A 13,374-nucleotide genomic window follows, 5' to 3' on the forward strand; every position below is an offset into this window, starting at 1 on the left:
CCCCCGTGTGAGCTGGGAATACCCTGGGATCCCCGGGCTGCTTGCAGGTGATGTGACATGTGGCTGTTGCAGGTCCACCAGCACCAGCTGCCCAGCGAGCACCAAGGGGCTGCGGCACACATGGGGATGGGCATGGTGCTGAGGAGCTCACACCTACGAGCTTCGGCACCACGGCCGAGCAGCTCCACCTGCTCGGGCTGTGTCTGAGCTCAGCCTCTCACCCCTCGCACCTCCTGTTGGGGAGAAGCACGCAGCTGCTCCAGAGCCTGCTGAGGTCTGATAAATCGCTCTTGACTCAGCAAAACAGTGCCACGGGGCACCGCAGAGATGGTGCTGCGAGTGTTTACTCCACTCCAGCCTCTTTCCAGCTGGGTGGAAAATGATAAATTCCTCAATATCGTTCATAAATGAAAGAGCTGCTGTGCCCTCGGAGTCTTCTGAGGTACTTAACAGGACAGATGGGCTCTAAGCCCCAGTTTCCTTGATGGAGACCTGGGGAACCCTCACCAGAGTGCTTTCTGAGCTTCACCCTTGTTTCCCCTCTGCCTGGCATTGCTACAGCATGGCAGCACCCAGAGACATGCCTGTCCCTCCTGTAGGGACCGGCACAGCCCTGAAGTTACCCCAAGGATCAGCACGGGGAGCTATGTGGCTGTCATGCAGGGTGCCAGGGCACATCTTCCAGTTTTGTCCTGCCTGATGGTGCACGGCACTTCTCCAGGAGCAGGGCCACCAGCTGCTGCTGTAGGCTGAGCTCTGGTGCCTGTGGGAGCAGAGGACACCCTCTGTGACTGAGGAATGAAGAGACGGATGAATAAATCCAACAGGCAGAACTATGCAAAAAATAAACATGAATTTGTGTACTCCAGCCGGAGCAAGACCTTTGTGGCCAGGGTAACACGTCTGCCCTGCCACAGTCCTGCTGTCACCAACTCCTCCCGTCTCTCCTGACCAAGCCAGGCTTTCGAGCCAGGCTCTCTGCACCAGGCTGGACCGTGCCATCCCCTGCAGCCTGTGGTGGTTTTACAATTACACCCCTCGCCTCGCCTGGCTCTTTCGCTGCATGAAATAAACAGCCAAGCCCGCCGGTCCCCGGGGAGGGCGCGTGCTGCCTCATCCGCCACGCAGCGATCCAGCACCGACCCTGCCTTGGGGCTGCCCACGCGTTGACCTTGAAGGTCTGGCCCGCGAGGAGCGTGCCCCAGAGCCCTGCAGCCCATGAGTAAACATGCCGTGCTGTGCTGCGGGCGTGTGGCTTCCCTCTTCAGAAGAGCCGCCGAGCCATCCCTGTTGATTTTTCCCGTCCCGTGCAAACAAACAGAGCGGGCTCCCGGGGGGATGCGCAGCACGGCGCTGGCGGGCTGCCCTCGCTCCATGCAGCTCGAGACCTGCTCCCCTGTCCCATCTGGGGCTGAGGTGCCGCTGGCCCCGCACCAGCAGGGACCCCCAGCAGGCAGAGCTGCCCTGCTGTGTCCTGCCCACAGGGGTGCCCCAGGGTGCAGGGGAGAGCAGGGTGATGGAGCTGTGTGCTCACCAGCACTCGCTGTCCAAAACCCCACCGAACCCTTCCCCGAGGTGCAGGGGACACCTCCTGCGGCTCGCTGGCAATGCAGGAGATCATTCCCTGATCCCCTGGCCTCTCCCTCCCCAGCTGAGGACTGGAAGGGGGAAATGTGCTTCCAGCTGATAGGGTTGTCCTGGTGGGACAAGGGAACGAGGGGCGCAGTGATGGCACTACACACAGACAACCTGCGTGCAGCTGTGGTCCCCACGCCTGCAGAAGTGGAAAGCACCTAGAGAAGGGCAAGAGGGATGCTCGAAGCTCTGGACAGCTATCAGCAGCTAGGGGCAGCACCTGTGGAGAGGCAGACTTCGAGTCATGGGGAACAACAGCAAGATGAAGGCAGGTGGGAGGAGATGGTTTGGTTTGGGGGCAGCTGCTGTTTCCAGCATGCAGACATCAGCAGACCTCCGTGCTGACCTTGTGATAGTTGCTGATAGGGCTTCAGACAGCAACAAGACCAGGGCAGGGAAGAACTTCAGAAGACAGCAACTGCCTCCAGACCAGAAAACAGCTGAAATCCCAGGGCTCTGTGCACACCTAATTACCCCCCTAACACACCCTCCTGAAGGTATTTGCTCTTGCTGTCTGCTCATGGTCGCTGTGCTGGGGACAACAGGTCAGCAAGACCTCCAGTCTGACTGAGCACGGCTGTGTCACGTTAAATCTGTCACTGCTGGCTTTGTCTTGCATTGCAGGGCTGCAGTGTCCCACAGGGAGGTCACAGGAGGGAGCAGAACCAGGAGAAGGGTGTCTGGGTGTGGGGATGGACATGACTGGCTGGCCGAGCACGGTGGCATGATGCTGGCACAGGTCCCAGACTCACGGGGTGGCCACTGAGTTTGTGGAGCTGACTTGACACGTAGGGAGCTCACTTTCCTCAAACCCCTAAGGGGCTGGTGTGTGTCAGCACACATTAAAAACCTGGGGGTGTTTAAGGGAGGGTTGGACGTGGTGCTTAGGGACATGGTTTAGTGGGTGTCATTGGTGGGAGGGGGACGGTTGGACCGGATGATCTTTTCAAAGCAACCCAATGTTTTGTTGAAGCTATGCCAAAAAAAAAAAAAAAAAAGGAAAAAAAAAATCCCAACGAGTGCTCCAGAGACACAACATCTGGAGCAGAGCTGCACCGAGTTCAGGAGGAAAGCCTCAGATTAGCCAGCCTCCTCTGACCTCTGCCACCACGAGCCAAGGGAATCCCTTGCGTAATCGAGGTGTGCAACGCAGTGACAGGTATTTATTGAAAGATGAGTCATGTCACAGCTAGTAAAAGCAGGAGATGAAAGAGCAGAGGGAGCCCCATGGGTGGCCGATGACAACAAACATTACCTGCGCTGGATCATACTGCACTGCAGTGCCAAAAATTGGCCCTGACACGAGGAGCAACCTAGAGCCAGAACTTGGCACTGTTTGGGACGTGCTGTTCCCCGGGAGCAGCCTGAGGGATCGGTTCAGCTTGGGGGCGACCCCTTGGAGTTTCAGGGTCTCCACTCGGCTCATTCAGTGCTTCCGTGGGTTATCTGGGCTGCCTCCTGTTGTGGAGCAGTCTCAGGTGAAAAGCTAAATAGCATCTCATATGACAAGTGCAAATGCTGCTGTTTTCAGTTTGCATCAGCTCTGGAAGGAAAGGTGGTTATTAGAGAGCTGGAGAGAAGGCTGTCGACGCCCACACTGGAGAAACTTTAGGTTCCCTTTGATAAATTGCCTCCTACAGAAAACCGTATTTTTTCAGCACCGCCTTCACCAGGATCTCAAAGCTATGTGTGCTTCTCGCTACTCCCACATGTCCTTTCTCCAAGGAATGTGGGAGAAATAATACACACAGTGCAGAGCCCTGTATGCAGCACGGATTTGAAATTAATGTTTTGACTACACACTTTTAGTAGCCCTTTGTAGGAACTGGCTTGTGTCATTTTCCCCCATAAAAATAATGCTATTGAAATATGATTATGCATGTAATTTTATTATTTGCCATCCCTGGCTGAAATGTTCGATCTGCACAGAGCACACAGGATCAATTAATCACCTGTTTCCAGCCTCAGGAAAGCCACTAGAAAGCTCAGGTATCTCTGCACCTCCCATTATTCAAAATCCGGATGTCTTGCCTGGTTTTCCTAGAATAATGTAGGGAAAGAGAGCAACAAGCTTGAAAAAAATGTTCCCTGGAGTCACGCTTGGTCTCCCACCTAGCCTGTCGAGATCTGAGCATTTACTCAGAAATCGGTTTGTTCATTTTTACGTCTTAAAAAAAGGTGAGATGTCTGCAAGCCACCCCGTCCTGTAGAGCTCCCCTCCCTGCCTGTGTGTGTGGAGGTCCGGCTGCAGAGGACCCTGCACCACCCTCCTGGGGCAGGGCTTTCCTCCGTGTCCCATCTGAAGCTCCCTGGGTGCCCTCAAGAGGTCCCTGTTGCCCAAATTTGTGGTGGTCCCCGTGGCTTGAAAGGCTGCCAAAAGCCGTGAGGCACGTGGCTGGGTGCCTGCACTTAGAGGTCCCTGCCTGTGCAGACTAGCTGCTTGGTCTACCCGTCTGCTGGGTCCAGATCTCCCCTCTAGAGCACAAAAAAGCCCTGGGCCTTTTCAAGAGGGTCCAGAAGAGGGCTGGAGCACCTCTCCTGTGAAAACAGGCTGAAGGAGCTGGGGTTGTGCAGCCTGGAGAAGAGAAGGCCTCAGGGAGACCTTGCAGAGGGCTCCCCGTGCCTAAAGGGGGCTGCAGGAAAGCTGGGGAGGGAGGGACTCTATGTCAGGGGGTGCAGTGAGAGGACAGGGGGTGAGAGTTTTACACTAAAAGAGGGGAGATTTAGCTGTGTGGTCCCTAAATGCACTGCCAAGGAAGGAGACAACACCTGCAAGAGCTAGGGGCATTCCTGTGCCTGTCCTCGGGCACTGCCAGCATGGAGAGGTGAAGCTCAAGGCTGCAAAGCCAGGCTCAGCTGATGAAAAAAAAAAAAAAAAAAAAAAAGTCCACTTTGCTGGCAGGCCTCTGCGTGTTTCCCATGTGCTGTGGCTTTCCCACGGTGTTTGACAAGTGCCCGCTTTCAGACGGCTAAAATTAGACCCCTGGAGGCCTCTGCCCAGGGCATGAGCTTACATTTTCTGCACACAGAGCAAGCACTCATTGGCGTAGGTGTTCCCGTCGGTGCCACAGACAGGCAAGTTCACCAGGGGGCAGGCCAGCAGCTCAGCCATCTCTCCGCACACCGGCTGGAAGGGAGAAACCACAGCAAACATTTCAGAAACAGCAGCTCCCCCCTCTTCCTCCCACAGCATCTGGGCAGCAGCGAGTGTGGCTGGAGCTGGTGGCACGGCGGCTCGGAGCATCCCTTCTGCCCTGCACAGGGCAGGGCCTGCACACAGAGGCTGGGTGCACTTTCTGGGAACAGCGTTTCTCCCAGGCATGCCAGGCACCAAGGCAGCCAGATCTGATATGAAGCCATGAGCCAGAGCATACGGAAATCTCTTACCCTTCTTAGGCCATTCCCTTCATCCAGCTCTGCCCCTGAAACAGAGCAGAGACCCGAGAGGTTGGCACAGGGGGATTAAGCAATGCCTGTGACCAGCCTTTCCAGCAAGAACCAGCAGCAGGAGCACGAGCCATTGACAGAGGGGCCAAGATGCGAATGCCTGTTCATCAACGCCATCACCGAGCCCCTCTCCCACAGCTCTCCCTCCCAGGCTCTGCACCAGGAGCTCCACCAAGCACCGAACACACGGCAGGAGCACCCTGCACCAGGAGCAGAGTGTTTGCTCCGGTCCTCCTTCTCCCACCCCACTACACCGCCTCTGTGTTGCCTTGTCCCCCTCGCCTCCTCTCCAAAACAGACTTTCTGTTTGTTTGGGGTACTTTTTCTGCCCTCCCTTCCCATTTTTTGGTCTCTCCCAACCTGCCATTGAGGATCTGTCTCCCGGCAGCAGAGAGGACTTACCGCTGGTGGTGATGAGAGCCACCAGCACCACCGCCAGCCCCAGCAGCTCCCTGGTGGGCATGGCCGGACCAGGCACACGCGCTCGTGCACCTCGCTGTGCTCGTAGTGGCTTTTATAGGGGAGGGTGCTGGCTTATCTCAGCGGCACTGGGAAAAGCAGCATTTTGAGCAGCATTTGACCTGCACTGGGAATGGGCCAACTGTGCACTCAGGGAGACCTGGCTGCTTTCACGCGGCTGATAAACCGCAGCGTGTCAGCTCCAGGTGCTGGCACTGGTGGAGGCTGTTATTAAATCCCATTGCGCTGTAGTGGCTGGGCGATGCTGCTCTTCTCTCCCACCCAACCACCCTTCCTCTGGGCATGTTTCCCCCAGATCAGCCCTCTGGCTTTGCAGCTGCCATTCTTCATTCTCTGCTGAACAGCGACAAGACCTGAGGGATCGGCATGGAGCTGGGACAGGGGAGGGTCAGGCTGTGGGTTAGGGAAAGGTTCTGCACCCAGAGGGTGGCCGGGCACTGGGACAGGCTGCCCATGGCAATGGTCATGGCAGCGAGCTCCTGGAGTTCAAGGAGTGTTTGTACAACGCCCTCAGACACATGGTTTGATTCTGGAGTGGTCCTGTGTGGAGCCAGGAGCTGGACTCAATGATCCTTGTGTGTCCCTTCCAATTCAAGGTATTCTGTGAGTCTGTGATGCGTACACAACAGAGAGCTCCATTTAGACTGGGAGTCATCATGTACAAAAAGCTGCAAAATCTGTGTTGATTAGGTTGGCTGTGCCATGGCCCGAACAAGGATGTTTCAGGACTTTCCACTGAGGGACTTTTCAGCAAGGACCACCACTCCAGAAGACCCCTGCTGTTTCACCTCTGTAAATGCATGCCTGACATCAGTCTTTTCATGCGAGCATCCTCGCTGCCTCTTCCTGAGAAAATGAATTTCCCGCATCCACATCACCACCTTCCTCAGGTGAATGGAGGTCAACTGATACAGGGAGAAGGATGGAAAAGAGTACCAGAAAGTCCATAGCTGAAGACCACTGTTGACTAGATCTCCTCTGGGACAGATGTGCCCAGATTCAGCCTGGGCCGGCAGTGGCAGAGGGTCTCTTGCACCCTGGCTTTGTGTGCAGGGTAGGTGTCCCGAGAGAAGCCACCGGCAGGCTGGCAGAGCTCCAGTAAGGCACAGCACCACGTGCACTTGCCGAGGAGCCAGCCGTGACCATTCTCAGGATATTTCTCCCCCGTGGTCTCAGCTGAGGCTTATCACAGTACGTGCCGGCCCTGGTTGGCTGAGACGAGCAGGAACTGCTTGGTGAACATCCCCTGTGGCCATGGGGGCACAGCCCAGCATGGGCCTGCAGGCTGTGGGCTCTCATCCTCCTGTCTCCCTGCAGTACCTGCCTCAGCACGACTGTGGCCAGGTTTTGGGAAGGAGCAAGGCTGTTTCTGAGGACAAATAGCTTCAGGACTCCCCTTGCAGAAACATGCCTCTGTGACATTTAGATGGCTGTGCACATGTTTTATATTCTCTCTTCAAGGAGTTTATGCAGTTCAATAACCTTTGGTTTTTATTATTATTCCACTTTGGAAATCCCTCAACTAAAGTAAATATTTAACTGCATTAGCAGTTGCTCCTGAGGCATGGGGGGGGGGGGCTGTTGTGGTTGTTTAGTCTAGTACTGGGGAGATCCGATAGCGGCCTACACCCAGCAGAAGGGCACTTATGAAGCTGGAGGAGCCAATCTCTTCTTGGTCACCCCAGGTGACGCGACGAAAACAGTGGGCACGAGCTCAGGCTGGGTGTTGGAAACCCAGGATGGTGAGCGACCAGACCAGCAGGGAGGCGGGGGGTCTCCATCCTCACTGAGCCGCCTACAATGCCACGGCCACCCTGATCAGGCGGTGGGGACGGCCCTGCCATCTGCACGGCTTGATGGCAAAGCCCTAGAGGGCCCTGTCCTACAAAGACAGCAGCAGCGAAGTTAAAATGACACACGGAGGCATGACGAAGGGGAAACCACTGCTTGTGGGATGGCTTTGCCTGTTTCCACTTTGTCTTCAGGCACAGCCTTGGAGCCCCTGATGAAGAGTCCTGCCCCTCAGATCACAGAGGGAGAATCACAGAATCACAGAATAACCCGAGCTGGAAGGGACCCGTAAGGATCATCAAGCCCAACTCCTGGCACCACACAGGTCTGCCCAAAAGTTTAGACTATGTGGCTAAGTGCACAGTCCAATCTCTTCTTAAATTCACACAGGCTTGGTGCAGTGACTACGTCCCTGGGGAGCCTGTTCCAGTGTGTGACCACCCTCTTGGTGAAGATCCTCTTCCTGACGTCCAGCCTAAACTTCCCCTGCCTCAGCTTAACACCATTCCTGTGGGTCCTATCACTGGTGATTACGGAGAATGGGTCACCTGTCTCTCCACTCCCCCTTGTGAGGAAGTTGTAGACCACGATGAGGTCCCCCCTCAGCCTCCTCTTCTCCAGGCTGAACAGTCCCAGTGCCCTCAGCCGCTCCTCATACGTCTTCCCCTCTAGGCCCTTCACCTTCTTTGTCACCCTCCTCTGAACACTCTCCTACAGTTTCATGTCCTTCTTGTGCTGTGGTGCCCAGAACTGCACACAGTACTCGAGGTGAGGCCGCACCAGCGCAGAGTAGAGCGGGACAATCACCTCCCTTAACTGACTAGCGATGCCATGCTTGATGCACCCCAGGATGCAGTTGGCCCTCCTGGCTGCCAGGGCACACTGCTGGCTCATATTCAGCTTGCTGTCAACCACAACCCCCAGATCCCTCCCTGTGGGGCTGCTCTCCTGCATCTCATCGCCCAGTCTGTACATACAGCCAGGGTTGCCCCGTCCCAGGTGCAGGACCTGGCACTTGCTTTTGTTAAACTTCATGGTGATTGCCCAGCTCTCCAATCTGTCCAGGTCTCTCTGCAAGGCCCTGCCACCCTCATCTGAGTCCACAAAGTCCTTCCTTGGGACCAACGGGAGGCTTCCTGGTGGCCACGTGCCGCAGCATTGCTCCACGTTGCTCCAGCTGCACACGGGAGAGCCACGCCTTCAGGCCCAGCCCTTCATCCCCTCTGTCACGGGTGTTTTGGCAGGGACACCTTCTGCCGTGCCCAGCTCTGACGCAGCGCATCGCCTGCCGCGGGGCCGCGGTGTCTGCAGACCTGCAGCCTCAGGTTGCGTCACATCACCCTTGCTCCACATCTGCCTGGCGGCCTTATCGGCAGCGTGGCCTTGATGTCATCGCTGCTCTGCCTAGCCCCCGAGGCTTCCTCTCTGTTATCTGTCACCTTCGCACCTGCTTTCGGACCCCCGCTCACACTGGTGCTTTAACTCCTGCCCTGCTGCTCCCCCACAGTGCTTTTACGTGCTTACGCCCTTCAGCACCAGGGACCACCAGCAGTGAAGCTGTGACAGGACAGAGGGCTGCCCTGCTTGTGTGACCCAAGCCAGGGCACACAGCACATTGTGCCATCATGCCAGGAGGGAAACTATAAAGAAGACAGCAAGTGGCATGGTCATGCCCATCCTTAGCTTCCTCCCTGCCTCCAGGTGGCCCTCACAGCGACGATGGTCATCCCTGCTCTGCCTCTCCTTCATGAGCAGGAGGAAGAAGGACTCGCTGTGTCACACGCAGAAAAGCAGGCGTGCAGGTGCCCAGAGGTTTTCCTTGGGACGTACCGGGAAGCCAAAAACCCACCTGCCCTGCGCAGGTCACCCTGCGTCACCCAGAGGGGAGCCACCGTCACCACCGGCCGGGAAATGGGACCCGCTGGATCCATCCCACAGCCTCAGCCGCCTCCCTGCTGCCCGGCTGCTGTGGGTAAATACGCCCACGTGGCAGGCAGCGAGCTACGCTCGCAATTCCTCCGGTGATTCAGAAATTCCCCATGACACCGCGGGCTGTGAGCACAAGGCCAGATGAATACAGGGACAACCGCTCCCAGCCGCTCCCGTTCCTGCCACCTGAGGGCCAAGGGCCAAGGTGATTCCTAGCAGGAGAAAGGCAGAGATTCCCACCAAGCCCCAGCCACAGGAGCTGGGGAAGCAGCAGGCTGAGGGGAAGCATCCTCACACCACCTTTTCCCCTGTCTTCGCTGCCCACCAGTCACCACAGCTGGTCGCAAGTCCCCCGTGGCTCACACCTGAGCCGAGGACATCCAAGGACACCCATCCCTCCCAGGTCCCCTGGGAGATCCTTGTGACAAGGAGTGGCTGGCCAAGGAGGCTGAATTTGCTCAGGGGATTTGCAACTGCCCTGCAGCTCCTTGGCAGCGTAAAGGTGGTGTTGACTTTCCCATTTCCCAGTGCTCCCACGTCAGGGATGGGTGTCCAGACCCTCAGGGTATGTACCCAGGAACACCCAGAGGGAGCCACCTCACACGTCATCAGACAAAAGGGCATTGTCAGCAACCGTGAAAACCATTCTCATTCTTCCCGCACATTCCTGTGGCTTTTGGTTTCTATTCCTCTCAAAATTCGCAGTGAACTTTGCTGTTTACACAGCACATTATTTAGACTCAGAAAGCAATATCCTCCATTGATTTTTGATTCCTGCTTTTTTTTTTTTTTTTTTTTCTTTCCTTTTTTACCCTCACATTACAGCCGTCTGCATCTGTGCTGATGGACCACAGCAGCACCAGAAGCATTGCAAACAGCTTGATTTTGAGCAGCCTCAGTGCCAAGGCAAACTTTCTCCTTTGTGAAGCTGTCAGGTGAAATGAGGCCAGCCATTGGCACCAAACCACACCTTACCATACAACCTGCATCCCATATTCTGCTCTGGAAAACAGGCTGTTCGTCGGCAGAGCCAGGTCCTGGCACCTACGGACAGCTGCTGCGCCGGTCGCTCTCTGTCTCAGGAGGCAACACAGTGCATAACCAAGAAATGCACTGCTGATAATGACAAGCACCCTTGTAATGGATTTACGTTTACACTGCCGTAACACACAACTTGATTTGTATGCTATAGGAGTATTACAGCAGCTAGCCAAAACAACAGAAGATAAGCCTGATGAGGAACTGACCAAGTGCAGCAGTGACCCAGCCTGAGCTGGCTTTGCAGCCAGGCTTTCGCAAGCTCCGTTTAACTTATTTTGCTTGCTAGACAGGGAAGTGCATGGCACCAGGCCTCAGGCTGAGCCACACTGCTGTGCACCCTGCTACAGCTAACCCAGGCAAAGGAGCCATTCAGGTTAAAAATGCCAGAGATTAATGACTGATGGATGCCCTTCACTTCAACTTTTGGTAGACTATGGCTCCTGGCTGACGAGTCTCTCCATAGGTGAAGTGAGTTCTTCCTCTGGCACCCCTTGACCACCAAAGCTTTGCAAGCACCTGCCTGTTCTCCAGCAGGTTTCCCCTGAGCCTCTTGAAGAGGAGCATCCCCACTTCTCCCCCAAGGCGAGCACACAAAATAGGATCTCAAACATGGCTCAACACCACCCAGCTGAAAAGATGCACAAGTGCATTTGCCACAGGACTGGCTACAACTGAAAGAAAAGGGGGAAATTCACCCCGTGGGGCTGTAAGTACATACAGGCTCACACACTTTACTTGTCACAAGTGCAGGATGCCCTCGGTGTCCAGCAGAGCCCACAGGAGGCAAAGCAGGTGGCAGGTGGCATCGCCCACTCTTTCAGTGGTAGAAATTAGGCAGGACACGTGCAAAAAGACTTCCAGGTTTGCAAGATGCCATCAGACATGAAATCTTGCACTCTGCAAGGCTGGACCCATTTCAAGCCTTTATTTAGAGTAGTGACCATTGCGAATTGTAGATAAAGCTTATTGTCTAGCCTCCCCCGGGGCTTCTTTCTGCAGAGCCAGTACTGATTTGACATCCCTGGCATCTCGCACACCTCAGAGGCCACGGTGACCCACGGCTGTGGAGGGGCTGAGGAGTTGCCCCCTGGTCTCATACCACCAGGGTGGGTGCACAGGCCTGTCCGTGTGGGCACTGTGTGGTACCCCCATGGGCAGCACAAGGACACTGGCAAGGCACGGAGGGACAGACCAGACTTCTGCGGATCCTCCTGCTGGCTGTGGCACCTGCAAACCCTGCTTTGGCACATATTCATGTCCTGTCCTGGATCCTGCTGAGCCCCTCAAGGACTTTGCTGCTCTTTGGGGGTGATGGGGCTTATAACCTCCCTACTGCTCCTCGTACTTTAATGCCACGAATGTCTCACCACATATCAGCGAACCTTCACGCTGTTGCACCCCAGTGGCTTCTTTCAGCACGCATGTTGGGTGTTTATGATCTGTTCCAACTGCCAAGTTTGATTAAAATCAGAGCTACAAGTCGTCAGGCATGGTGGACTGGCAGACATGCCCGTGTGCGGCACAGCAGTGTAGTTACATACCGGTTATCTGCAAGGACAAAAAAGGCTAAAAATTACCTTCACCGGAAAATAACATCTGTAGTACCGTGAAGCTGATTTGATAAGATAGCAATGTCAAATCTCTGAGAACAAGAATTAAGGTTGGGCCAGGGTGGAGACTGCTGGCTGGAGAGGAACAACTTGCGGAGCGAATGAGAGCCTAAGGGCAAGCACGAAAGCGTTTATCCTTTAAGACAAGCATTTCTATTTCCTTATTCTCTGATTCAGTGGAACATCTTGCCTCTGTGCTGTAATAAAAAAATAAAAAGTGTGTCATTATGTACTTAACTGCGCGTACCTATATTCACGTATTCACACATGACTGCACACCTGTATCTACACAGAATGTAAATGATCTCTGACAGCAGCAGAGGCTGCTTTCATCTGTAAGCTTTGCTCTGATTCCAAAGCCGTTCTGAGCATTTGCAAAGCAGTGGTTTCATGACCACATAACAGTGAAGTTGTTATACCACTCACACAAAACATAGCTGCTTTCTATGGCAGGATGCTACAACAGAACTATGTGGAAATGTATGTTGAAGACTTCCGAACTTTATGATGTTTGTACTGGACACTGCACAAGCTCCTTCTGCAATCAGTTGCTAAATTTATGGCATGACATATTTAAGAGCTTGAAGGGAAATCAAATTGACTCTACCTTGAGTTGCAGTTGAGGTCTGACTCTCTCTGCATCACAGAAACTTTCCCAACAAGCAGCCAGCTCAAAGCTGAAAGAAGTAAAAGACAAAATTTACATGGATTATTTGCTGACAGCAGTGAAACAGGGAAGCTTTGGACTGACCTGTAAGTCTTGACGAATGGTTGCTCTGCTCGGAGTCATGTTGCTGGGGTTGCCTTTTGCAAACTGATCCAGAGCAGATATCTGGAGGTCCTGAGGGTTTGAAAGATGGGTTTGCTCATTCAAGGAGGCAACTTATGAGCTGGTGCTTAGTTGAATGCTGACTGAGAATATCAGTATAAATAGCATTAGTGTCACGGATGGCTGCATTGTCATCCTGATGCTCACAACATCAGGTTCAAGCAAAGCATTAAGTACTGGACTTACTCACAGAAGGTGTCAGGAAGAAACGAGAAATGTGTAAGTATTTGGTCGTGAGGATTATTTATTGCCCTGGCAAACCACCCGGGTGTCCCCCGCTGTCCCTGCAGCGCTCCCCAAGGCCCGGGTATGTGTGTGGCGGCGAGGCCGTGTGCGCCCAGCCTCCATCCTCAGCCCCGGAGGGCAGCAGGGCCACGGGCGGCTTGCTGACCACCACGGCTCCCACCTGAGGGCATCAACGAGCCGGGCAGGGCTGCGGGGACATCCCCCGGGCAGGGGGACACCTCCGAGGGGACACCTCCGCGGGGACACGACAGCGGAGAGGGGGATACCCCGGGCTGCCCGGCGGCGCCTCGCCAGCCCCCCACCCCTCTCCGCTGCCCATCCCCGGGCTGCCAACCCCTCTCCCCCGTTTCGGGCGGAGGCTGCGGG

At 55.0% G+C, this 13,374-nt stretch overlaps 1 protein-coding gene and 1 long non-coding RNA gene across 4 annotated transcripts; both read right to left on the reverse strand.

Annotated features, from left to right (window-relative positions):
• Positions 1 to 3,514: 3,514 nt before the first annotated feature.
• Positions 3,515 to 5,858, reverse strand: SPINK4 (serine peptidase inhibitor Kazal type 4). The gene is made up of 4 exons (XM_068667284.1): positions 5,485 to 5,858; positions 5,023 to 5,057; positions 4,650 to 4,762; positions 3,515 to 3,675 (listed from the first exon to the last, which is right to left on the reverse strand). The coding sequence occupies exons 1-4, from the start codon at positions 5,543 to 5,545 to the stop codon at positions 3,621 to 3,623; spliced, it is 264 nt and encodes an 87-aa protein (XP_068523385.1). The 5' UTR covers positions 5,546 to 5,858; the 3' UTR covers positions 3,515 to 3,620.
• Positions 5,859 to 11,210: 5,352 nt separating this feature from the next.
• LOC137848269 (uncharacterized) lies at positions 11,211 to 13,352 on the reverse strand. 3 transcript variants are annotated; one of them, XR_011091246.1, is made up of 4 exons: positions 12,949 to 13,352; positions 12,685 to 12,845; positions 12,541 to 12,610; positions 11,211 to 12,130 (listed from the first exon to the last, which is right to left on the reverse strand). It is a non-coding gene; the product is annotated as an uncharacterized lncRNA (long non-coding RNA). The 3 variants fall into 3 exon arrangements; XR_011091245.1 differs by having other exon boundaries at positions 11,213 to 12,130; positions 12,953 to 13,348; XR_011091244.1 differs by having other exon boundaries at positions 12,685 to 13,345.
• Positions 13,353 to 13,374: the final 22 nt, after the last annotated feature.

This window comes from Anas acuta, chromosome Z (genome assembly GCF_963932015.1).
Source record: "Anas acuta chromosome Z, bAnaAcu1.1, whole genome shotgun sequence".
Taxonomy (NCBI): Eukaryota; Metazoa; Chordata; class Aves; order Anseriformes; family Anatidae; genus Anas; species Anas acuta.

Coding starts and splice junctions, on each gene's coding strand:
- SPINK4 (XM_068667284.1), bottom strand. CDS start 5,545: ATGCCCACCAGGGAGCTGCTGGGGCTGGCGGTGGTGCTGGTGGCTCTC. Junction 5,058..5,484: donor GGCTCTCATCACCACCAGCG/GTAAGTCCTCTC, acceptor GCTCTGTTTCAG/GGGCAGAGCTGGATGAAGGG. Junction 4,763..5,022: donor AAGGGAATGGCCTAAGAAGG/GTAAGAGATTTC, acceptor TCTCCCTTCCAG/CCGGTGTGCGGAGAGATGGC.